Below are 27,061 nucleotides of genomic sequence, written 5' to 3'. Positions count from 1 at the left end.
CTGCTAGCTATCTGAACTGAGGAGACACGCCCGGTGCATCGGGCGGGAAGGCACTCGCGCATGCGCAGTGTGGGCAACTCGAAACTTCTAAAAGTTTCTACAAGCAAGTATGCTTGTGAGATGTCTGCATCGGGGCTCCGTTGGATGACATCACCCACTGGTGAGAATAGCTGCCTGCTGTCCTTGAATAACAACTGTTATGGTAAGTAACATTGCTTTATCTTTGTCTTCTTCAAGATATTTTAACAGGGGATCATAATTTTGAATAATTGGTTTAAGTGCAAAGTGTCTAGATAACCAGCGCACTTCATTCAGAGGTCTGAAAGCAATTGATTCACATTCAGATGCATCTGCTATTTATTGAAATTTGCATCGTTTAGTAGAAGACCGACAGAACACTGTGTACACAGTTCTCATTACAGTTTCTACTTTTTTCATCAATTTTACTTCTACTTCTTTCCATGAATCAGAAAGTCCCAAATCTTCCCGATGTGCAATACAATGTTGCTGCACTAAATGTGAAATGTCTTTTCTCAGTTCATAGACATAATCGCGGAAGATAAAGGCGTGCGCCGACAACTGAGCGCAAGACGGAGGCGCGTGCCGAAGAAAATTACTGTTTTTAGGGTCTGCGACGGGGGGGGGGGTATTGTTGGGGAGCCCCCCCACTTTACTTAATACAGATCGCGGCGGCGTTGGGGGGGTTTGGGGGGGTTGTAACCCCCCACAATTTACTGGAAACCTTAACTTTTTCCCGAAAAACAGGGAAAAAGTGAAGTTTTCAGTAAAATGTGGGGGGTTACAACCCCCCAAACCCCCCACAACGCGGCACGATCTGTATTAAGTAAAGTGGGGGGGTTCCTCCCCCACGCCCCCCCCCCCGTCGGAGCCCCTAAAAACAGTAATTTTCTTCGGCGTGCGCCTCCGCGCTGCGCTCAATTGTCTGCACACGCCTTTGTCCCGGTGCGCTTTTGACCTGACACCCTTTTCTCAGCTGTGCTGCAACACCATCTATTTTGCCCAACATAACAGAGGCACCATCAGAGGTGAACATAACCATTTTATTCAGGTCAAGTTCATGTTTCCTATAGAATTCCCTAATTGCTGTTACTATTGATGTAGCATCACATGCTTCCAACTGTAGCATCCCACCAAATGATGTCCTATACTCATTTGAATTGACTGGCCGATACTTAAAGCATTCCAAGCGGGCAAATGGAACAATTGCCTTACCGCCCTCATCTCCAACTCTCCACCCTACCACCTGTTCAGGAAGTCACTAAAAACCTACCTCTTCGACAAATTCCGCTAACGCTGCCTTCCCCCCTTCCCTGCACCCTCCTGACCTCGACATGCCTCCATTCCCTCTGACTACGCCCCCCTCCCAAGCCACTATGGCCTCTCTTTCTCAAGCTCTGTTTTATCTAATTGCCCTGCCTTTTCATAGCCTCATATTTAACATCACTGTAAATGTACCACCGCTTTAACATGGAACATCGCTGTATACGTACAGTCTCTTCTTTAGTATATGCCTTTTTATTACTGCTATTTATGTAACATCTTTGTAAATGTAATTAACACTGTAATATGTATCATCGCTGTAAATGTACAGTCTCTTCTATTGTTAACCGCATTGAACTTCCATGGTATTGCGGGATACAAGAATAAAGTTATTATTATTATTATTATTATTATTATTAAAGTAGAGTATTAAGTACTTGTTGACAGAAATATCTGCTTTCATCAACAGTTAACATATGATACATTGCTAATTTAATGTCTGTCATACGATCATCTTGCACGATGCCATTGATAATTCCAAGAAATTCAAACGCATAGTTTTTGCTTCTCCAGCTATCAGGTATACTAACATACTTCCATGTGCTCATTGATATCTTGAACATTGAGATATTCATCTTAATGGCCAGCACAACATTGTCGACAAGAACCTTAATTTCATCAGGACTGGAACGCTTCTGTTCATTACTAATTTGCCTGTTTTCTTTTTGGGTTGGGCTTTCAAGCAACATGTTAACCAGTCCCCCTCTTAAATTCGGATTTTTACTTCTGAGTTTCCTAATACTGTCGGTATGAGATTTACTTGATAGATGGCGTTTCAGAAAGTCCAGTTTCCAAACATCATCCCATATTTTTCCAGCAGAGAACTTTCCAGTTGCTTTGGCATCTTGTTAATAACAACACACAACTCCATCGTCTTCGTCATAGGTAAATATTTCACCCAGTCGAACACTCATTGTATTTCGAGATTTCGGTGTCTCCGTTTCAACAATTTCTTCAAGCCATTCAGACCTAAAAGCTGTTGTAGCTCTCTTGCATTTTACACTTTTCACCATTCGTGGTTTAGACATTTTAAGAGTTATATCTGGTTACACGCTGCACACTACGATTTCACGAAATAAACAATATGGCAGAACTTCAGGAAGTCAAAGAATCGGAAGTGTTTCATATCCTATGGGCCATAGGCTATGGCCCTATGGGGCACGTGACTTGTCAAGTTCAACTGCCAAAGATAACAGAATCACGTGAATGATTTAAAATTTATATTATAGCGCTTTAATAAATGTGATAAATGGGAAATCGGAACAGCTGGTCTTCTGCAACATTTCATTTTAGCAGTGAAAATCATTTTAGGCAAAAAAAATTTTTTTGTACGCGCTATTAATTTGTGTGCGCGGGTTCGACAAGTTGTGTGCACGTGCACAGCTTAGAGGGAACAGTGTTCAGCTCCCCTCTTAGTACTGTTGGAATTTTGTTTTGGACTCCTGGGTTCCCCTTTTGTGCTGGATCAGCCGGATAGAGCTTGGACGGGTCCTGTTTAGGGATCCGTCTGACCTGGGGGGTGTTAAACTCGGCGGGTCTCGTGCTGGGTCCCTCCCCCCCATCTTCCTCCACCTCTTCACATTTTTGTAGAGGTGCCTCAGCCGGCGACCTGGCCCCCTGGTTGGTCAGCCCTCCAGCTTTGAAAGCCATGGAGTCTGTTCTAAGAGAAGAAAAAAATCCTGAGGTGTGCCGGTCTAAAGGGCTCAATTCCCTTTAAAACTACCATTTGTATTGTTTTTTCTCATCTAACCGACACTTTTATTACAGCTAGGGCGTTTTTCAGCACAATCAGCACTTTTAAGGGGGGAAAAAATGCTCATTGTGCTCCATATGCAAGGTACTCGCAGCTGGTCTGTGCAAGCGTTGTGCAGGCCGGAGCGGTGGGGGAGTCTCATTGGCATCAGTTGCTGGCGGCCAGGGCACACCGCCGCATGTACCTCACGAAGGATTCCCTTACTGCTGGAGCGGCTGGGGATTCCCTTTTCGTGTCAGTCGGTTTTTCAGCCTCAGCATTGGGAAAGTCCCAGGCTTTTCAGCCACGACAGGCCAAAGGAGCTCCGATTTTTGCGGTTTCAGGTCCAATTTTGGTGAGAACCTTCTCACAGAAAGGAACCAGTCAGGTTTTCAAGATATCCCTAATGAATATGCATGAGAGAGATTTGCATATAATGGAAGTGACAGGTATGCAAATCTCTCTCATTCATATTCATTAGGGATATCTTGAAAACCTGACTGGCTGGGGGTCCCCCCAGGACAGGTTTGGGAACCACTGCTCTAGAAGTATTCTAGTATCCTTAGAGGGTTAAGTACCACATTGTTACCCTAGTAGTATTCTAGTATCCTTAGAGGGTTAAACCAAGGGAACCTGTCACAAGGAGTGGGATCCCTAGGATAGTAGACTTGGGGGTGGGTCAGTAGAGTGGGCAGACCTGATGGGCTATGGCCCTTATCTGCCGTCATCTTCTATGCTTCTATGGGTCTAAAAATAGATTCTTTGCAAATTGTAAACTTTTATTGGGTGACACACTGCACACAAGAATAATACTCTAAAAATGCTAAATATTGGTAAAACCATTTTTTAAAAGATTTTGATTTATGATTTTGAATACAGGCAGTCCCCGGGTTAAGAACGAGTTACGTTTTTAAAGTTGTTCTTAAGTTGGATTTGTATGTAACTCAGAACTTGTATTTTTTAAGATTGATGCTGCTTACCTCTGCTCCCAGCTGACAAAAGGACCAACTGTCCCTATCAGTGTTCACTCTAAGGTACAGCAGGCACAACCACACACTGTTCTTATTGTAACCATGCATCATTCCTGAATCCGCTACAGGAAAAGTGTAGGAGTCTGTGCCACTGGAAATACTGCTCGGTGAAATCAAATAAAGCCGCAACTGTGTTCTTAAGTCTGAGTCATACTTAAGTTGAGCGTCTGTAACTTGGGGACTGCCTGTATTGAATTTCGGTACACCAATTAGGTGCATTCTAATATGATTCTGATGAGAGAGAGAAAATCTTTTACAGGAATTTTATATTTTGAAAGTTCAATATGGATATTCCTCATATTTGATCAGATTTAGATGACAGACTATGTGTCCTGTCAACCAAAGAACCTCCCTTTTTTTGCTGAACTGAAGATCCCGGTTAAATTCTGTTTTCCGATGCAGCTTCCATTCCTCATATGTGCATTCATTGCAGGTATTCTGAAAACCAAACTTGCTGGGCGAGTACTGAGGACTAGGTGGAGAACCCTTCCCTCAGGATACTCAATGTTGGTTAAAGTGTCAAAACCAGTAAATGCTTTCTATAATATAGCATTGGAATTGGGGCTTCATGTTGAAATACATTTTTATGGGCCTTCTATTTCTCAAATCATACAACCCAGCGGTATATGTCCCAATCACAAAAAATAGTGTAAAATACCACTTATATAGAACAATACACAGCAGTATTGTTAGCCCATTATAATTTAGGGCTCACTATATGGCCTCAGAGATGGAGCCTACGCACAGCAATTCAATCACAAGCTGAGATGATCCGCGTAGTTGTGATACGCCTGCTCCAATCATTGGCCAATCAATACTTTTTTGTGCTTTTTTTTATGCTTTTTTTATCTTAGAGCTAATATAAACCCTTCACCAATCAATTCTGAAGATATAGTACTTTTTCAAAAAATCTTCAGCAAATACTGTGCATATTATTCAAATTTGAAAAACTAGACCACAGAACTTATCTTGTTATTTAGTAGTCTTCACTGTAGGAGTCTTATTTTAAAAACTCATTTTATTTCTCAGCAATGACTCGAGCGCATGATTTGAAAACAGAATCACTTTTAAAAGTTTAAATTCTGGAAGATATTGGAAACCAGTCCCTCCATGGGTGAAGGGAACCCCCTTCAGTAATACAGTTTTAAAGCATGTGTTTTTTTGGGTTTTTTTCTCTTGCTGTTTCACCTTCCAGGCCTAGATTTACTATGGAGTGGGTGGGGGAGGGGATTTTACTTTAGTTTTTACAAATTAGCTTGATTTGTTAACTTCTGCATTGTAATAACTGTTTTGTGTTGTGATCTATTTTTTTTGAAATTTTCAGTAAAGAGATTTAAACACAAAGGTTTAAATTGTATGTTAAAATTTTTGTAAAGGTCCGGACAATCATTACCGAGACTTCCTTTACAGTGGATGAACTGGAGGAGCTGTATGCATTTTTCAAGGTACAGTGGACAAAATATATGATGAAAGTATGCAGTAATGACATCACCGGGGGTGGGGGAGGGGTTTTGTCAGGTTTGCCGAATAGTCAGGTTAGCGAAGGTCAGATAATCCGCCTTGAACCGCAAGGTAATGGCGGAATAGAAATCTCTAATGTAATAAGAGACTGTACTGTACAAAAATTGGTAAAAACATATAGATTTATTTGCTGTATCATTGAAAACCCAAAGTATAGTTGTGTGATTTATATAAAATGATACTTTTATAACTGTCCCTGATGCCTTCAAACATACGGTTAAGCCGCTCCTCAAAAAATCTCTCGCTGGACCCCACCTGCCCACCCAACTTATCACCCTGTCTCCCTTCTTCCGTTTCTATCCAAGCTACTCGAGCGTGCAGTCCTTGACTTCCTTTCATTTCGACAGACTCTTGATCCTCTACAATCAGGCTTCCGACCCTTACATTCCATAGAGACTGCCTTCACCAGAGTCTGCAGTGACCTGTTTCTGGCCAGATCCAAGGGCCTTTACTCAATGCTCATCCTTCTTGACTTGTCTGCTTTTCACACTGTTAATCACTGCTTAGTCCTCGACACGCTGTCCTTGTCTGTTTTCTGAAAGTCTGTCCTCTCCTAGTTTGCCTCCTACCTCTCCCATCGCATATTTAGTGTATGCGTCAGTGAGTCCTCTGCTGCTATCCCGCTAGCAGTTGACGTACCCCAGGGTTCTGTATTAATAACTCTTCATTTCTCTCTCTGCACCTCTTCCCTCAGTGCCCTGATCTCCTCCCATGGTTTCCAATATCACCTATACCAGCGGTCTCAAACACGCGGCCCATGGGCCGCATGTGGCTCTCCAGGTTTTATTTGCGGCCCACAGTCTGGAGGCGATCATTCTCTTCCTTTTGGAGCAACAGCCGGTTCGTTTGTTCAAAGTCGTGGGTTGGCGGCTCCTTGGCTATCCACTCCTGCATCGGAAGCCTCTCTGATGTCACAACAACAGAAAGGCTTCAGACGCAGGCACGGATCTCGCAAGGAGCCGTTACCCGCGGCTTTGAACGAACGACCCGGCCAGACACGCTGCTACTCCAGTGGCGTACCAAGGGGGGGTGCGGTCCACTGTTCTCCCTAGAGTGCGGCTCGCGGCTCGTCTAGAGCAGTGGGGCCCAACCTGCTTCCCTTCCCTTCTCACTGCTGCCATCGGGATCAGGCCGGCAACGTGTTCTTTGATCTCCCTGCTTCTCTTCCCTGCGGGGCCGACCAACTCTCACGGCCCGACGTCAAGAGGACGTTCTGGCTAGCCAATCGCTGCCTGGCTGCCCGGAACGTCCTTTCCGACGTTAGAATTGACGTCGGGCAGCGAGAGTTGGTCGACCCCGTGCAGAAGAGAAGCAGGGAGATCTCGGCCTGTTCCTGATAGCGGCAGCGGCAGCAGCCTATTCCGCGGCGGCGGTGGCATGGGGGAGGGCAGGAAGGAAGAAAGAAAGAAATAAGGTGGGGTGGGGACAGGGAGCCAGAAAAAAAAAGCAAAAAATGGGGCACGGAGAAAGAAAGAAGGAGGGGGGGACAGGGAACCAGAAACAAAGCAAAAAATGGGGCACGGAATCAGAGAAAGACAAAGAAAGAAAGTTGGGGGAGGGAATGAGGTCTGGAGGAGAGGAAGCATACAGGAGGCTGAAAGAAGGGAAGAAGTATTGGATGCACAGTCAGAAGAATAAAGTGCAACCAGAGACTGATGAAATTACCAAACAAAGGTAGGAAAATTATTTTTATTTCAATTTAGTGATTGAAATGTTTTGAGAGAGAAAAGATATTGAACTTTAAATGTGAGTGCTGCAGAAAAAAATAGAGTACTTGGAGGGCCGCAGAAAAAATAGTTAATGTCTTATTAAAGAAATGACAATTTTGCATGAGGTAAAACTCTTTATAGTTTATATATCTTTCCTTTTAACTGTTAAAGGAAAGTTTTATAAACTATAAAGAGTTTTACCTCATGCAAAATTGTCATTTCTTTAATAAGACGTTAGCTATTTTTTCTGCGGCCCTCCAAGTACCTACAAATTTAAAATGTGGCCCCGCAAAGGGTTTGAGTTTGAGACCACTGACCTATACTGTATGCTGATGAATCCCAGATCTACCTCTCTACACACAAAATTTCATTTAAATTCCAAGAAAATCTCAGCCTGTTTGGCTGACATTGCTGCCTGGATGTCTTGTCATCATCTGAAACTAAACATGTCCAAAACTAAGCTGCTCCTCTTTCCTCCAAATCCCTCCACTCCTCTCCCTCTGTTCTCCGTTTCTGTAAATAATACTGTCATCGTTCCAGTCTCCTTTGCTCGGAACCTCTCATTTTCTATGCATATCCAACAAACTGCTAAAGCCCATCGCTTCTATCTCTACAACATCCTGTTTCTACGTTTCTAACATCTCCAAAATTCACCCTTTCCTTTCTGAGCACACTACCGGGACCCTTGTCCGCACTCTTGTAACCTCACGCTTAGATTACTGCAATCTACTTCTAACTGGTCTTCCGCAGTGCCATCTCTCCCGACTGCAATCTGTGCAAAACTCTGTTGCAAGACACATCTACCAACCTCGCTACACTCATGTCATTTCACTGGCTCCCTATCTGCCTTTGCATACAGTTTAAGATCCTATTGCTGACCTACAAGTGTGTTCATTCTACTGCTCCTCAATATCTGCCTGTCTTCTCTCTCCTTATACACCTCCCGGAGAACTCCGTTCCTCAGATAAGCTGCTCTTAGCTGTACCCTTCTCCTCCACTGCCAATTCCACACTTCGTTCCTTTCATCTAGTTGCCCCCTATGCCTGGAATAAACTACCCGAGTTTTATCCCCCAAGCCCCTTCCCTTGTTTAAAAGCAGACTGAAAACCCACATTTTTTATATAGCCTTCAATCCATAACCCTATTCCCCACTGTCCACCAGCCTAGCCAGCAGATTAATCGTTCCCCTTAAACTGTATCCATGGCATCCTGTTTGTCTGTCTTGTCTGTTTAGATTGTGAGCTTTTTCGAGCAGGGACTGTTGTCTTTATGACGCTGTACAGTGCTATAGAAATAATTAATAGTAGTATAAATCTGTGAGTGATAAAACAATTTGACCTTCACTTGATTGTCCTAATAGGGCACTCATAATTTCTGCTCAATATGGATCTCAAACTCTTAAGACAACTAAAACAATGGTTTAGATCTTTTCTGTTTTGGAGTATCCCTGCACTCTGTGCTTCAGGAGACTGATTTTATCAAAGCTACATTGCCCTCTCCCCTTTCTAACCAGGTCCTAAAAATTAGCAAGGTTACAACTTCAGTCTGACAAGTCTATGTAGCAGCCTCTCCTACAAGACCTTGTCATGTACAAGAGACCAATGTAGTAAGCTGTACTATCTTTTAGCGCAGCCGTTCCAAATTTATTCCATGTATGTATTAGGGACTTATTTACAGTCTCTCTTGAAATAGCACATTTTTACCCAAAGATTGAATTTTATGCAACTTTTGGTAAAGTAAAGATTTGCGTAACTCGCTCTCGAACTTGCTCCATTCTTAAAAGTTTGTCATTCATACTTTTGGTTCAAAGTCCCAGTGTCTTTTGCAGAATTTTTGCTCACGTTATCTTCCTGAAATTAAATTGCGGACAAAAAATGTGCTTTTGTAAGTTGGCTCATCTTGCACTCTGCTGTAATATTTTAGTGTAGGAAAATAAGCAGTAAAAGTACTGTCCTAAAGATAAACAATTAGTAATGCAAAATACTGAATTTTAAATTGCTTGTGTTGGTTGTTGGGTTTTTTTGGTGCGTTTCTAATAGATTTTAGAAGTGTTTCGGTTGGTTTTATCTATACTCGTAGTAATAAATCTTTACTTCAGCTGAAAGTCAAAGTAAAAGATGTAGTGCAGGACCTAATGCAGGGGTGCCCAAAGTCCCTCCTTGAGGGCCAAATCCAGTCTCACATCAATAGTATGCAAACTCATGGAAACACTAATCAAACGTAAATTAGACGCAATCTTGGATGAGGAGAATCTACGGGATCCCAGTCAACACGGATTCACCAAGGGTAGGTCCTGCCAATCCAATCTCATCAGCTTCTTTGACTGGGTAACAAAACAGCTAGATTTGGGAGAATCCGTGGACGTCGTATACCTAGACTTCAGCAAAGCTTTCAATAGTGTCCCGCATTGCAGGCTGTTGAGCAAGATGAAATCAATGGGGCTGGGAGAAACACTAACTACATGGGTCAATGACTGGCTGAGTGGCAGACTTCAGAGGGTGGTAGTTACGGTACCCTCTCTAAAACATCGGAGGTGACCTGTGGAGTACCGCAGGGCTCAGTCTTGGGCCCGCTCCTTTTCAACATATTCATAGGGGACCTAACACAGGGGCTTCAAGGTAAGATAACGTTATTCGCTGACGACGCCAAACTATGCAATATAGTGAGAGATGGCAATTCACCCGATAGTATGACACAGGTCCTACATTTGTTGGAGCTTTGGTCCTCGACCTGGCAGCTGGGCTTCAACGCTAAGAAATGCAAGATCATGCACCTCGGCAGCAGAAATCCGTGCAGAACTTACACCTTGAATGGTGAGACCTCAGCTAGAACTTCAACAGAACGAGACTTGGGAGTGATCATCAGTGCAGACATGAAAACTGCTGATCATGTGGAGAAGGCTTCATCTAAAGCAAGACAGTTGCTAGGTTGCATCCGCAGGAGTTTCGTCAGCCAGAAGCCTGAAGTCATAATGCCATTATACAGAACCATGGTGAGACCTCATTTGGAATACTGTGTGCAATTCTGGAGGCCACACTACCGAAAAGATGTGCTGAGAGTAGAGTCGGTGCAACGGATGGCCACCAGGATGGTCTCGGGGCTGAAGAATCTATCGTACGAGGAAAGGCTGAAAAATTTGCGGCTGTACTCACTCGAGGAACGTAGGGAGAGAGGAGACATGATCAAGACATTTAAGTATATTACCGGCCGTATCGAGATGGAAGAAGAGATTCTCTTTCTCAAAGGACCCTCAGCCACAAGAGGGCATCCGCTCAAACTCGGGGCGGGAAATTTCATGGCGACACCAGGAAATATTTCTTCACCAAGAGAATGGTTGATCCTTGGAACGAGCTCCCGGTACAGGTGCTCGAGGCAAACAGCGTGCAAGAATTTAAGAGCAAATGGGATGCCCATGTGGGATCCCTTAGAGGGTTAAGCCAAGGGAACCTGTCACCAGGAGTGAGATCCCTAGGATAGTAGACTTGGGGGTGGGTCAGTAGAGTGGGCAGACCTGATGGGCTATGGCCCTTATCTGCCGCCATCTTCTATGTTTCTATGATGTCCCCAATGAATATGCATTGAAAGCAGTGCATGCACATAGATCTCATGCATATTCATTGGGGACATCCTGAAAATCTGACTGGATTCGGCCCTCAAGGAGGGACTTTGGGGACCCCTGCCCTAAAGGGTCACCTATCCTCATGTCACTGAAAGTTCCTGGTGACCCCCCCCCTTAAAGAAGCAATGACTGCTTGCGCCTATCTCCGGGACAGCCATCATTCCAAAATGGCAGTGCCCAATTTGAGGAGAGAGGGATGTGTAGCTAAAACAGTTGGCCCAGGTCCCTGAAACGGTCTGTATCGGGACTCCTGAAGATTACACTGCCCTGGTTACTTAAGGCCTGAAAACTTTGTTTTGAGACCTGAACTAGCTCTTTGTTCTTTTACGTCATGAAAACTGATACATTAACCTTTATTTTCAAAAACTTGCACTTAGGCTGAGCATCTGATCAACTGTTATTGGGGAGGTCCCGGCACTGCCTCTGTCCGTTATGACCCCAGCCTGCCGTACTTGGAGCAGTATCGCATTGACTTTGAGCAGTTCAAGGGCATGTTTGCACTTCTCTTCCCCTGGGCGTGTGGCACACATACGGATATCCTGGCTGAACGCCTCTTCAGGCTGCTTGATGAGAACGGAGACTCGCTCATCAACTTCCGAGAGTTTGTCACTGGGCTAAGTAAGACATCTGTATTTATTGGGGCTTACAGTAATCTGAAGAGTTGGGTTTGGCCAGTTGTTTGGCCTTAAATGTTGTTTGTTGTTGATGCGACGTATGTATGCAATTTGGTTTTTATATGCAAGTGTGTAATTTGTTTTATAGTGTGTTTTGATGTGATTAGTATGCTAAATGTTATGTCTTAATTTGTATGTTATGTAATTCGCCCTGGATAAGGGCAGGCGATAAATAAACAAATCAAATTAGGAAAATAAAGGTAATATACACAGTTAATCCACATATAATAAAAGGAAAATTTCAACATTTACGAGGGACCACTGAAAAGTTCTCAGTCCAACCAAGAAGAGAATGATGTGGAGCCATGAAACTTATGTTATTCCACACTTTTCTTGACACTGCGTTTCATTTCATATCATTAAAACAAAGTGTCAAGTATGGAACAACTTGTAATTTTCATGGCCCCCACATCGTTCACTTTTCAGTGGCCCCCTCGTAGTCCACATTATAGGATTCACCAACTCAAATTCATATACTACTAAAAGGCAGTGGCTAATTAAAATTTACTCATACAACTCAACCACAAAGTAAAATTAAGAATTAGTACTTTGAAGAAAAGGTTTATCCAACAAAAAAGATTCCAGATGAAGAAGGGTCCTGAAAAATGTATCTATTGCCATAATTTAAAAGGCACTTACATGGAAATCTAAGGAAAAATGTCTCCCTCCCACAGCCAAGACCCTTGCCTTAAGCTGTAGTAATTTCTTTCTACGAAGCTTGAGTTTTTCTGGCCACATCTGGAAACGTATTCTTTGGCCACAAAACAGAGCCTACTTTTTAGAAAAATATAATTTCAAAAGCAAATTTTTCTCTGCCTCTAAAAATTACTAATCAAGTTGAATGCTTGATAATTACATTTTGAGAAGACTCAAACTGAAACAACTCCAAACTATCAGGTACAGTTTGATCCATTGCCCCCTTTCTTTGTTTTCCTTGGAACTCTTTAATATATAGTATATGTTCTCAACTGACCATAAATATGTTCTGTTCTTTAGGGGGGAGAGAGTTCATTGTGTAAGTAGTAACTGTAATCTGCTGAGAAGTTTAAAGATCACTCAGAATATTTATTATTTTTAAATAAACGTATGGCACTGTTTAACTCTCCAATTCCTCAGAACCCATTTCAAATAAGATAAGCAGATCTGTGAGATGTAGTCAGTAGTGCTGCCCGATTCAGGAAAAAAATTTCGATTCGATTCAGCCTATTGAATTGGTTTTTCGATTTGATTGTCCTGCCCAATTGGATGTTTTCAAACATCCTGGTGGATTTATTTTAAAGCCTCTTCACCCCCTTTGCCTTCTCCTAACCACACTGGCGCTGTGGTGTAAACAAAATCAACAAACAGACTTTTCATCTCTGTTAAATCCTAGCTCATGTTTGCGGTCTAACACCAGCTCTGGCAGGATACACATTTCAAATCTGACAAATTGTAATCACAAAACAGAAAATAAAATTATTTTTTCTACCTTTTGTTGTCTGGTCATTATTCAAATCTTGTTGGTCCCAGGCTCTGGTTGTCTTCTGTTAACTTGCTTGCCAGGGTCTCCTTTCTTCTTTCTCCGTGCTAACCATCCACCTGCCATCTCTGTCCTCTGGCATCTTTCCTTTTTTTCATCTCCCTCCACAGATCCACCTTTTAACTATCTTTTCATCCAGCATCTCTCCCTCCTTTCCCACCACCCCAGGGTCCACCATCTCTCCCTTTCTTTTCTCAACTACCCTCCTATCCAGTATCTCTATCCCCCCTCCACACCATCCCTTGTGTCCAACTTCTTTATGTTCCTTCCCTCCCTAAATCCCATTGTCCGTCATCTCTCTTCTCCTCTATTTTTAGACCCATTATTTCTTCCCCCCCAAAGTCCAGCATATGCTTGTTTCTTTGAAACCCCCCTTCCCTCCGTGTACTACTACACCAGGGTCCCCCCCCTTGAAGGCCTGTCCCTCCCCCCCCTTGAAGGCCTGTCTCCCCACCCCCTGGCCTCCCCACATGGTTTACCTTTGAAGAGCAGCCTGCACAGAAGATTGTGGTGTTAACGATGTTTGCAAACAGCTTTGGAGCCGTTTCCTCTGCCGCGGTCCCGCCCTCTTCTGATGTCAGAGGCAGGATCACGAAGGAGGAACCAGCTCCGAAGCTGTTTGCAAACATCGCTAACACTGCGATCTTCTGTGCAGGCTGCTCTTCAAAGGTAAACCGGGGGGGGGAAACTGGACAGCAGCACTGCGTGGCTGACCCTCCCCCCTCGCCCTCTAAAGTAGGTGCGGCAGCGGCTGGCCAACAAGAGCAGCGCTGCCGCTCATGCTTTAGGGGGCGAGGGGGGAGGGTCAGCCGAATTGGGAAGCCGATTTTTTTTTTTTTTTTTTTTTTTAATTATTTTAAATAGATTCGAATCGTGAATCGGGCAGCACTAGTAGTCAGTAACTCATCTGGCTTGTTCAAGATTCTGGGTGGGGGTCCCATAGCTTCAGTGTGGGAAATACAGCATCCTCAAGCACATGTTGACACCAGAGTCCCATAATGTTCTTACCTTTCTCTTTCCCACATGCCATCTTATCAAGGCTGAATATTAAGTTAAAGTTCCCATTTTGCTTCTCTTCACTTACCCTGACCTCATCTTTAATTCTTACCAATGTCTTTTAATGTATTTTGTGAAACTTAAGGGTAAAAAGTGGGAGGGAAAGACTCCATCGTATTGCCACGCAGCTCTCATAAAAACATACGAATTGCCTTACTGAGTCAGACCAATGGTCCATCAAGCTTAGTAGCCCGTTCTCATGGTGGCTAATCCAGGTCACTAGTGCCTGGCCAAAACCCAAGAAGTAGCAATATTCCATGCTACCGATACAGGGCAAGCAGTGGCTTCCCCCGTATCTTTCTCAATAACAAACTATGGACTTTTCCTCCAGGAGCTTGTCCAAACCTTTCTTAAAACCAGCTACGCTATCTACTCTTACAACATTCTCTGGCAATGGGTTCCAGAGCTTAACTACTCTTGTCAGTGAAAAAAAATTTCCTCATATTGGTTTTAAAAGTACTGTATATTTTTTGCACCATAAGACGCACCCTAGATTTAGAGTAGAAAAACAAGAAAAAAAAACCATTCTGAACCAAATTGTGCACCTAGTCTCCCTCACCCCTTGCCAGGCTCTGCACCCAACCCCACATTCCTTGCCAGGCTCTGCACCCTATCTCCCCTTCTCTGACCTGTAACCTGCCACCCCCCTCACCTCTGGTGGTCTAGTGGTAAGCTGGGACAGGAGGGATCTGTCCCAGCCGACAAACAATCCTCCTCCCAACCCCACTCCTCCCGGTACCCTTTAATAACTTGGCCCATCCACCTACCCTTCCATTTAAAACACCCCCCATCCCGCAGTACCTTTATAAATGCCCCCTGAAGCCTGGTAGTCCAGCGGTGTATGGGCCGGCAGGAGCGTACTGTCTGCGCTGCTGCCTGTGCCCGCCCCACTTTCTGAATGGCTGCAGTCAGTTCTCATGAGTCCTGTGAGAAATGACACAGCCATTCAGAAAGCGGGCCAGGCCCAGGCAGCAGCACAGACAGTGTGCTCCTGCCGGCCCGTACACCGCTGGACCACCAGGCTTCAGGGGGCGTTTAGAAAGGTACTGCAGGTGGGTGAGGGTGTTTTAAAAAGAAGGGCCAACGGGCTGTGTTATTAAAGGGTACATGGAGGTGGGGTCCTCTTTGCTCCATAAGACACACCCACTTTTCCACCCCCTTACACCATATCCTTCTAGGAATAGACTCATTTGCAATGAAATGTTTGCCAATAATAGTGTATGCTCTCTAGAAAGAGGTTGTTGCTCTTTTCCAGTGGTTATGCTATCAGGAAAGTGAGCCTTCTGTGCACATAGTGGGCCTCATTAAGAAATGTGCACTCGTATCATTTATTCCACAATGAAGAAGAAACCTGGGGAAGGCATTTTCTGGCTGCCCATCCCTACATTTTGCTGTCAGCAACTGATCTACCAGGGTGAAAATCCTGCCTTGGGGAGTCATAGAATTAGCATATCTGAGGAGACATCTCTGAAATACTTAGGATCTAGTCACATACCTAGTTTGCCTATGCCTTAATCCTGCCCTGCCTTTTTTGGTCAAGTGTTTACACCGAATAGCTCAGTATCACTGAAATTTATATTGTGACCTACCATAATCTTGGTGAAGCTGTTTCTTTACTAGGTCAAGTGTTAGTCACCATGAGTGGGATCCTTAACTAGTAGGCTACAAAGTGCCTCTTGCAAAGATGTCAATATTTTTCCTCTCCCCTTGCCCAATCTCCAACTGATTGTACAGATGGCATGCTTTCTAATCTACATCTTTGTATTTTCCTATACCATCATCAAACAGCAGCTTGTATTTGCATGCTATCCATTGGTTGGCTTTTATGTCCATATCTATCTTTAACCCCTTGTGATTTGTGACCTATTGATTGTATATTGGGGGGGGGGGGTTCCAGAGCAGATGGCAGCTCAACTGTTCTGTTCACTTTCTGTTTTAATATTTACAGTCAAAACTCGGTTTGCGAGTAGGTTTGAGTGTTTTGCAAGACGAGCAAAACATTCCCGCAAACCGAGCATTGACTCGATTTGCGAGTGCCCTTCCCCCGAGATCCGGCATCCCCTGTCGAGCACCGAAACACCATCCCTTATCCCGAATCAGCACCAGTACCAACGCACAGGACATGCCGGTGCCCGAAGATCCTCCCTCTTGGCTGGGACCAGAAGGCCTTGAGCATGCGCAGATGCTCAAGGCCCAACCCAGCCAAGAGGGAGGATCTTCGGGCATCGGCATGTCCTGTGCATTGGTGCTGGTGCCGAATCGGGGTAAGAGATGGTGTTTGGGTGGGTGTGGGATGCCGGATCACAGGGGGGGGGCAAAGCCAGTTGGGGGGGAGCGATGCCGGTTCTTGGGGTGGGGTAGAGCAGCGCCAGTGGCCTCAAGGGTGGGGGGTAAGGTGAAGCAGCACCGGTGGCCTCGGGGGGGGAGGGGGGGAGAGAATGAATCAAGCGAGTTTCTATTCATTCCTATGGGGAAATTCGCTTTGATATACGAGCAATTTGGTTTACGAGCATGCTTCTGGAACGAATTATGCTCGTAAACCAAAACCAAGGTTCCATTGTAAAAGCTTCTGCTCCAATTTTAACCTGTCTGGTCTCTGTAGGAAAATGTCCTAGGATATGCTGCTTTCAGAAAGGACTATCGCAGGATAATTTCCTACAGACCCCAATTATCACTGAACTGATTTGGTGATTAGTAATATATGCCCCCTAACACCATGTGTTGGGATAGCAATAGAATGCACTCTACCACCTAGTTCTTCGAAAGGTATTTGTATATGGTGTCCCTTGTGCTGGTAGCAGTTATTGTTTTGGTGCTGTGCTAAAGAGCCTTATTCATGCACAAAAGCTTTCTGTAGCAGTAAGACACTTTTTTTTTTAAAGAGGTCTTACTGTCACGGAAAGCTCCCCTCTCGATGCACAAAAGGGTTCTCCATAGCTGCTAATGATCCTCATAACAGCCACCGAAGATTCTATGCTAATGTATTACAAGGAGCTCATTAGTATTATATTGAGCTCTTTGTGTAATGCATAGCAGCTAACGCAAAGTGTTTTTTTTACTGTGCAGATTTTTACGGCAGGGTCTGAGCTGTCATAGCCTTACTTTTTCTGTTGGTGCCTGACAGGAAAATAAGGCGAGCACAGACCCACCACCAAAAAGAATGCCCACAATTCCTCACCCCTCAAGTTCACGCCAGTCCCCCTCTGTAAAAAAAATGCTTGGTGGTATAGTGCGCCATCCCCCCTCCCGCTGAGCCCCCACCAAAAATAAAATACCTAGTGGTCTAGAGCAGTGTTCTTCAACCGCTGGTCCGCAGAAATTTTCTGCCGGTCCACAGGGCTGGCACATCCATCGTGCCCAAGGCTGCGTTCTTCAGCCACCGGCAGCGTCTTCAGGCTGACTCCCTGAGTGCTGCAGTGCACAAAGCCATACGAAAAGGCTCCTACGCACGGCCTGCGCCTGAATCGGAAGCCTTCTCTCTGACATCACAACGTCGGAGGGAAGGCTTCCAGATGGAGGTGTGGGACGCTGCCTTCTTCATTTGTGCAATGCAGCACTCAGGGAGCAGGCCAGAAGATGCTGCGTTGATCACACAGTGGACCGGCCCAAAGATAACACCGGAGGGCAGGCCAGAAGGCAAGGCACATAGAGGGAGAGAGACAGCAACGATAAGGGAAATGCTTTTATTTTATTTTTATTTAGTGATTGATTTGTCTGTTCAGGAAGAAATGCACTTGTTTCTTTTCCTCTGGGGTTGTACTGCTTGCAGAGTCTTGCATCTTAGGGTTTGTTTGCAAATATTAGTACTTTTAGTTTTTGGTCCTGCATTTGCATGGGGTTATCTGTTTTCTGGTAGGAATGAATGCTAAAAAGCATACAGTGTGCTTTGTGTATTTTAATTTTGTGGTTAACCATTATGTGTCGTTAATACAATTGTGTGTACATGAAAAATGAATGGAAAAACTGGTAGTACTATTATGGGGTGGGGTCTGGGGCAGAGACTGAGTGGAGATGGGCATGACTTAGCCCAGTGTTCTTCAACTGCCAGTCCACGGACTGGTGCCGGTCCACAAAATAATTATTTTATTTCCGCCAGTCCATAAGTGTCAAAAGTTTGAAGAACACTGGTCTAGAGAGCTGTTTCCCATCCTACCGACTTCCACCCACCTTCTGTAAGGCCCTGATTGGCTCAGGTGACTAAGGTCAGTTCCCTCTGCATCACAGAATGCACTGTGAAGGGGAAGGCCTGCCATTTTGAAGAAGTGGACCTGCTGGCAGGAGGAAGTGGGCATCCCTCCTGCAGGTCTTCAATTTTAAGGTATGGGGGTCAGAGGATTAATTAGGGGGAGTTCTGGCATGGGGGGAGGCTTGACCCTGTGGCAGGAGGGAGTGGGTATCCCTCTACCTATCTTCAACTTAAGGTACAGGGGTTGTCGGGGGATTTTTGTGGAGGGGCACAGGCAAGGGCAACTTACTTTATTCTTTTGTTTTAAATAAGTTCAGCTGAGTATTGCCAGTAAAAAAAAAAAAAATTCGCCATCATCACGATATTTTTTTACCATGGTGTTAGAGCTTTGTGCATCCTGCTCTGAGATGCTGAAAAGAAAACGCAAAATTAAATCTGAAGGAGAGCTCTCTGAAGCATTTTGTATAGTATGCTGGATGCCACATGTAACTTCAGGTGTTTGGGTGCTTACACAGATGAGAAGGGGGGGGGGGCTCTACCTTAGTCTGAAGTCTTGAGTTTTGTCCCTATAACTCCAGTCATGAGTGAATAAAAGCAATTTGTAAATAGGGCTGCACAAAGTCTGTTCTACTCATTCCTTCCACAGCGATTCACCCTCACGTGGAGAGGGTGGCTGTAAAGCACAGCTCCACAAAGGTAATATTTTTCTAATCATAGCTGAAAACTTAACCACACTTCTGAAATACTTTCTTGGTGAAGTCCAGCATACTCACTTCCTTTACAGCTCAAACTGAGCTGCTTCCTCTTGATTAATGACTTGACACTAATTTAGTATAATTAATTTCAGAGTCTGAAAGCAACAGGCATGACTGGTAATGATGTTGCGCCACTAGACTGCAAGGAAGAGCATGTCAAGACCTAAAGTTGTGCTGCACAGTCCTCTGAAAATATTCAAAAATCTTGGAGGTGAATGAAAACCTTGCTTACTCCACTGCGAGATCATTGAAGGCAGTCTGCAGATTAGACTCAATGGGAAGGTTTTGGTTCTCTTAGCCCTTTCAGGACCAAGGGACATATTTGTCCCATAACTTTAAAATCCTATAAATTTTGATTGGGATAGTCTACAGTTCTAAATTTGATATGTACGGATTCCATATGATACTGCCTTTATGTAAACAAACTGGTTCCGACATTCATTCATTAGCGTCGTTGCTAGATTGACGAGAAGATTCACTTGCCACACTGTCCATAAGCCAGAAGTGTGATTTTTTTTAAATAAAAATAATATTTCACAAAAAAAATCAATTTTTTGGCATCTGCAAGCCCTTTTTACCATAAAAATGTCGTCAAAACCACAAAAATTGGCCTACGATCCTTATGGTCCTGAAAGGGTTAAGCAAACAGAAGAAACTTAAATGGAGACGCAGAGAAAAATGCCATTTAGTTTTAAACTGTGTTTTATGTAACATCACATTAATATACAAGGATCTCCTGCGTGCATAAATGCAACACCATGTGAAAACTTTGCATATGTTGCAGAGAATCAAGTATTTGTTAGATCAATCAACTTCAGTGTAAAATGCAAAGACAAGACTCCTCTTTATAAGAGAATCCCTGATATTTTTCTAGAGATATGGGGACGGAAGATCCACTCTTTGTATCTGGTTTGACCATAGCTGCTGTTTGTGTAATGTTACAGTACATAGCATATGCTGTAGTGAAGGTTTCTCTTAACTTAGTATTTTTTTGGGGGGGAGGGTTATATGGTATTTAAATTTGCTGGGTATTACAAATAAAAAGGGGATAGTGGCTTTTAAACTGGAACTTGGGGGAAGCCAATGGTTGCTGAGGAGTACATTGTTCAGAGTGAGGTATCACTGAAGGGATATCATCAAAACAGGAAAGTTAGGGCATCCTGATAAGAGTTGGAACAAAGACAAAAAGTAAGGGGCCTTTAAGGTGAGATTGTCTACTCTCTGCTTCAGTAGAAAAGCTCAACCCTGGGTAGTATCCAAGAGAGCTCCCATGAACTCTTGCATCTGAAAAGGATGCAGATGGTGACTTTTGTTAGTTGACTGCAAACCCAACCAGCTCCAGGAGATGAATTGCCAAGTTGATCGCATGTTGAGCTGTTTGCAATACTGACTTGATCAACTAGTCATCTAAGTAGGGAAATATGTGAAACACCATGTGTGAAGGGCTGCCACTCCTACCATTAGGCATTTCTTGAAGACATGAGGGGCCAAAGCCAGTTTGAAGAGCAAACCTTTGCTTTGAAAACGATGCAATCCATTCTGAAAGTGAAGATACTTTCTAAGAGCAGGTAAGATGGATGAATGTAGGCCTCAGAACTAGAGAACAAAGCCAATTATCTTTTTTCAGGAGGGGTAGAAGGGTTCCTAGATAGACTATGCAAAACTTCAAGTATGGGCCAAAGTCTTTTCTAATATCAGGAAATACTTAAAGTAGAAACCCAGGCCCCTCTCCTGTAGAGGAGCAGATTTTATTCCGTTTAGCTGGAAAAGGGCTGAGAGTTCTTGGTGATAATAATAATAACTTTATTTTTGTATACCGCAATATCACAAATAGTTCAGAGCAGTTTACAGAGGAAGAGACTGTATACAGACATCGATGTTACAAAAAGACTTTCAAATTATAATAGTATGTCAAAATTTATTCGGAAGCATTTCAAAGATACAACAAGACAGGAAAGGAGTCAGAAATTTATCAAAGAGATTTTAATTGACTTCATGAAGGTTTGGTAGGAGGGTGCATTTGAAATGAAGTTGGTTAACCATTTATTCCATTTGCCTGCTTGGAATGATAGTGATCTATCAAGGAATCTCTTGTAGATAACAGCCCTTCAAGGATGGAAAAGCAAACGGGCGCTACGTGTGCAAGTGGTGCTTGGAAATTCAAAATGGTGCAGCTGGTAGACTGGGGATGAACCTGTTATGGTTTTGAAGCAGAGGCAAGCAAACTTGAAAATGTCCCTTGCTTCCACTGGCAGCCAGTGTAATTTTTTGTAATACGGGCTTACATGATCCGATTTTTTTGAGACCATAAATGAGACGGACGGCAGCATTCTGAATGATTCTCAATCGTTTGGTTTTCTTAAAGGACCCCAAGTATATAATACTGCAGTAATCTAAGATGCTTAAGATCCGAGATTGAACCAACAGTCAAAGAGAGGAAGTCAAAGTAGTATTTAATGGTACGAAGTTTCCATAAGGTGAAAACATTTTTTAACCTGAGTGTTAGTATGTTCTTCAAGAGTCAAGCATTGGTCCTGGATGACTCCAAGGATTTTGATAGTAGAATTAATTGGGTAATCTAGCCCTACTTCTCTCCTTGCTGTTCACAACTCTATGATCAATTTGATATGTAACCACTTGTAATCTCTGTCTAACTAATGTGAACCGCCTAGAACTCTTCGGGGTATGGCGGTATACAAAAATAAAGTTGTTATTATTTATTATTATTATTTAATCTCTGAGGTATTCATGATCTTGTAATTAGGACTTGCCCAGAAAATTTTGATTTTTTTTTTTCTGGATTCAGTTTTAATTTAAATTGCGTAGTCCATTATTCTACCTTAGTGAGGACAGATGAGGTGAGTTGTTCTGTCTCTTGTGTCAGTGAGATTATGGGAATGATAATTGTGATGTCTGCGTATATATACGATTTCAATTTTAAGTCAGATAGCATATGTCCCAATGATGCCATGTAGACATTGAAGAGTGAAGGGGAGAGAGGGGAGCCCTGTGGAACTCCACAGGGATTACACCAAGACTGAGAGAAGGTTCTTTCACTGTGAACCTGGTAAATGCGATGACTTTTTAAGAAGCCCGTAAACCAGTTCAGTACCTGTCCAGAAATACCAATAGAATTGAGGCATCTAAGCAGGATGTCATGGTCAACAAGGTTCAAAGGCACTGCTCAAGTTGAACTGAAGTACTAGTGCGATTTTTCCCAGGGAAAACAAATGGGAAAGGTAATCGGTCAACGAAGCTAGGACTGTTTCCGTACTGTAATTTGTGTGAAAACCAGACTGGGAGTCGTGTAGAATGCTGAACTTCTCTAAATATTTCATGAGATCAATATTAACCAGTCCTTCCATTAGTTTAAGAAAAAGTGGCACGTTGGCAATAGGTCTGTAGTTGGCAGCAGAAGAAACCGACTCCTTGGAGTTTTTAATAGGAGTCGCAAGGACATGGCCAAGTTCCACCAGAAAATAGCCAGTACGCATACATAAAAGAAGCCCAGTTAAGAGTTCAGCTTTGAAGGGGAAGGGAGCCGATTTCATGATAGTCGGTGGACAGTCGTCTAGTAGGCAACTGGATTTTGCATATTTTGAGGAAAGCTTGAGAAATTGGTTCCAATCTGGGTTTTCAAAGTGATTCCAGATCATATCAGCAGTTGAACCTGGAGAGAGTTGAAAAGAGACTTTTGGTGGGTGGTTTCAAGGTGTTCTGATCAAGCATAAGGTATAGCCCTGAGTGACAACTAAGTACCCATTGATCTGTTGAGATAAGAGACCAAGGGTGATGGAAGTAGAGTAATCTGCCTCATAAAGGAGTCTCCAACTCTGTTTTTTTTTTTTTTTTTTTACCCCAATAATTCTCTGAGCTCTTGGAAACAGGAAAACCATCTGCACGTGGCTAGCGGACTGTATCTCCTTTGCGTCTACTCAGGCTGGGTTAATGCTTCAAGACCATATTAGCGGCCCACAATTTCTGAGCTATGGCTGCCCTGGTAGCTTACTCTTCTCTACATCTATTGAGGACATTTGCAAAGAGGCTACTCTGACCTCAACCCATACCTTTACTTCTCACTACTGTTTGGATCAAAGCTCTAGAAAAAAAGCAATCAGTTTGGACAAGCAGTTCTGCGGAATGTTTTTACTTTCTGAGTGCCAACTTTCCCTCCAACCCTCTTGGGTTTTGCCAGGCTTATATTTATATATCCGTTACCCTTCTCAAGAGCCATGATACTGGCAGCTTGGGAGTTCCACATGTGAGAATATAATGCCTGCTTGTCCTCTGAGAAAGCAAAGATACTTCCCTGTAGTGATCGCCAAGGATAGCAGGTATATATTCTTGCAACCCGCCCAACTACCCTAGTTGGTTTCTTAGCTTTGTTACTGAAGGCACGTTCAAGGACTTAGCTGGAAAAAGATGACTTAAGCTCCAACGCTGTCTTTGAAATTGAACATGCTTCTAGGTGACTTTGCCCTTTTCTAGACCTGAGCTGTTTTGTGAGTTTTTTTTGCCTATGAAAGTATTGAAAGCAGTTTTCTCTGTACCTTTGGATGTATGCACTGCTTCTTTAATCTGAGGCTTTCTTTCTCCCTCTTATTTTGGGTGCATGCTGGGTTTGAATTGGGGTGTCTCTCACTGCCACGGTCGTACAACATTTTGTGCATTTATATGATTGTATTATACTTAACTTTTTTTAAGTACCTTCTTACTTCTCATTTATAATCTTAATGTATATTTTCTACAAACCGCTTAGAACCTAACGGATGTAGCGGTATATAAGAAATAAATTACATTACATTACATTACATTAACTGTGTCAATTCAGTAACTCTGGAAGGACTTGTATATCTAATTTGTTTATCAATGTGCTCAGAGGTACAAAACTAGAGAGACCAAATAGACTTGGGTCAAGCCTGACTATGCATCTTTCAACTCCGAATCACTGCAAGTTTGTGTGCCAGATCGTGCTACTAGGTAGTACTTGAACTGTACGTACTATAATTTTGATGCTTAGCTTGATAATAGGTATTGAGTTCTGATGCATTTTGCCACAAAGCTGCCTCAGAGAACCCATAACCAGTAATGCGAACGAAATGGACTCTTGCTCTTCAAGGCTTCAAAACTGTTTGCCGATCACCTTCAGGTTTATCTTCTATAAACACTAAATTGTTAGATACATCTAGGGATGAAAGATAACAACACATTCGCTGAAAAGTGTTTATGAACAGCTTGCAAAGCTGAAAATGGATAAAGCCTTAGAATCTGATAACATACTGTATATCCCAAGACACAGAGCTTAAAAAGTATTGGAACTCTAAATGAGTTTTAGATGTTTAATGGTTAGATGTTCCATGGAATTGGAAAGAGGCAGATACCTTCACAATAATGGGAAACTACAGGCCATTAAGTCTAATATTGGTGGTAGGAAAGATAATGGAGATGCTGATGAAGAGAAGGATACTAAAAATTTTCTTCTGTCAACTGGGATGCAAGATCTGAGGCAATGTGGCTTCACCAAAGGTAGATTGTGCCAAATTAAATCTGATTTTTGACTAGGTGATAGAATTGGATCAAGGACATTTGTCTATATGTGGTCTACTAGATTTCGGCAAAGCCTTTGACATTGTTCCTCATAGGATGCTCATGGAATAATTCATTAGCTCAAGGATGGGATCTAAAATGGTTAATGGGCAAAAGGATGGTAGTAAATAGTATTTGCTTGGTAGAAAAAGAGATGATTTGCTGTAGATCCAGGGAATACACATTGCCAGTCAGGTTTTCAGGATACCCTCAGTGAATATCCATCACAAATTTTGCCTGCACTGCCTCCACTGCAAAGTTATATCCTACATATTCTTGGTGTCTCAAAAACTGGATTAGTTTTTGGTGACCCTTCCTATAGATAGTATACAAACTGACCTGCCTTCCCAGGGGATCAAACTTAAGTTCTAGTACCAAATTGAGAGAAAAAGGAAAGGAACTGCTATACAGGAACTGATGCTCAGAAAAAAATTGTTTTTCTCTGAGAGAGCCGGGAAAGCGTACAAGGTGACATGGTGTGTTAGTCAATGCTTATGAAACTTTTATCCACTATGACCCAATTTTAGCACTTTAATTCATGTGACCAGATTATGAAAACAAAATAGTGGACTTTCACTTCTCTCTCTCTTCCCCCCACCCCTTTTAGCCAAAGCAGGAAGGCAGAAGCAGCAACAGCAGTGATGGTAATAAATAGGGTACCGGATTTTGTTAAGCTAAAACAAAGGCACATGGCCCCGCCTCATTCCACCAAAGTCGTACCTCGTTCCACCCCAGCCCCGCCCCCAAGCTCTTCTCTCTCTTCAAGCTCAGAACCGCGTCTGGAGGGCTTCCGAGCATGTGAAACAATGACGTCACACCGTCACGTGCACATGCTCGGAGGCCCGTGAACTTGAAGACCCGGACGAACTGCTGCTTTTTTAAAAATCTGTCCGGACACCCAGACAGTGCTCTAAAAAGAGGACATGTCTGAGTAAATCCAGATGTCTGGCAACCCTAGTAATAGTGTCAGCAGTTGGCGCAGGGTCATGCTTATAGGCCTCGGTACTCCTTCATAGATTCTATCATAACAGAAAGCCCATACAGGAAAGGACAGGGCCTGTAAAAATTCACCGATTTACAGGTCCCATGCTGATAGTAAAGGTGGGGGAGCAGCCTTGTTTTGATCCCATTTGGGGTCCTGACACCCAGTTTGGGAACCACTGCACTGTCTGATTTTTATCCAGTTTATGGAGAACTCCTGTTAATATGTAACCTTACAGTCTGGAATTCATTCTTTTCTGCTATTTATCACATAGGACATAAGATCCCCTGAAAGTTCTGTGTAGGCTCTCCAAGGGAAAGGAGTTTGGTTGGGTTTTTTTGTGAACCTTATAGGTTGTGCTGATGCATCTATAGCAAAGCTACTGCAGCACTTCACTATTGAAATTTATACATGCTTGTTTTATTTTGTACATCAAGGTATATTGACTCCTGAGGCAGGCAGATCTTCTGCTGAAACATGAGTTTGTGTCGAGTCATTGCATATGTAATTTGTTCAATAAACGTTTTGCTATTGAAAACCCATTGTCTAAACCCTACTATCTGTGTGACTTGTGTGGGCTGTCAACATTAATAGCTATATTGGGTCTGACCAATGATCCATCAAGATTAGTAATGTTATATGTATCCATCAGAATGGTGATGCCACATTCTTCAAGAGCTCACCTCGCTACTACCAGGGATTGTGCATTTTTCTATGTAGCATCAATGCTATGGCGTGCTTTGCCAGTAGAATTATGAACATGTTTAATCTTTAAAAAACCCAAAACAGTTAAAGGCATATAATTTTTTTAATTGGCCTTCTCTTTATGAATGCAGGACTAGACCTCGGAGTAATTATCTTCATTAGTGCTACTGTGATGATTTCATTCTTGTGTGCTTGTTGCAATCTGTCCTTTTTTAATAGAATTCTTTTCTGTGTTTTATGATTTGTAAGACTGTTTTTTTGTAAACCACTTTGAGCTTTTGTTAAGAAGTATATAAAGTATTTTAATAAACAAAAACACATTCTCAGAGCCTAAGCATGCTTTGCATCATGCACACAACGCCCCTTTGGCCTGTCAGCCAATAGTCATTCTCTATATGCAAGCACTGTCGTCAAAGCACATGCTTCAAGTATAAAATGTAAGCAAAATCTTATATGTGCATAGTTTATTTAATTTTCTATACCATTCTCCCAGGGGAGCTCAGAATGGTTTACATGAATTTATTCAGGTGCTCAAGCATTTTTCCCTGTCTGTCCTGGTGGGCTCACAATCTATCTAATGTACCTGGGCCAATGGGGGGGATTAAGTGACTTGCCCAGGGTCACAAGGAGCAGTGAGGGTTTGAA

General features: G+C 43.0%; 1 protein-coding gene across 1 annotated transcript in view; it reads left to right on the top strand.

Moving 5' to 3' along the window:
- The window catches only part of TBC1D9 (TBC1 domain family member 9), a 198,260-nt gene that overhangs the window by 125,234 nt on the left and 45,965 nt on the right, over positions 1-27,061 (top strand). The window contains exons 16-17 of the mRNA XM_033939755.1: positions 5,481-5,549; positions 11,331-11,571. Coding sequence (XP_033795646.1) covers positions 5,481-5,549; positions 11,331-11,571 — 310 coding nt within the window. The remainder of the gene's footprint in view (positions 1-5,480; positions 5,550-11,330; positions 11,572-27,061) is intronic.

Source organism: Geotrypetes seraphini, chromosome 1 (assembly GCF_902459505.1).
Source record: "Geotrypetes seraphini chromosome 1, aGeoSer1.1, whole genome shotgun sequence".
In the NCBI taxonomy this organism is placed as follows: Eukaryota; Metazoa; Chordata; class Amphibia; order Gymnophiona; family Dermophiidae; genus Geotrypetes; species Geotrypetes seraphini.
The sequence above is the reverse complement of the archived record's forward strand: the minus strand, read 5'-3'. Positions and strand labels throughout refer to the sequence as shown.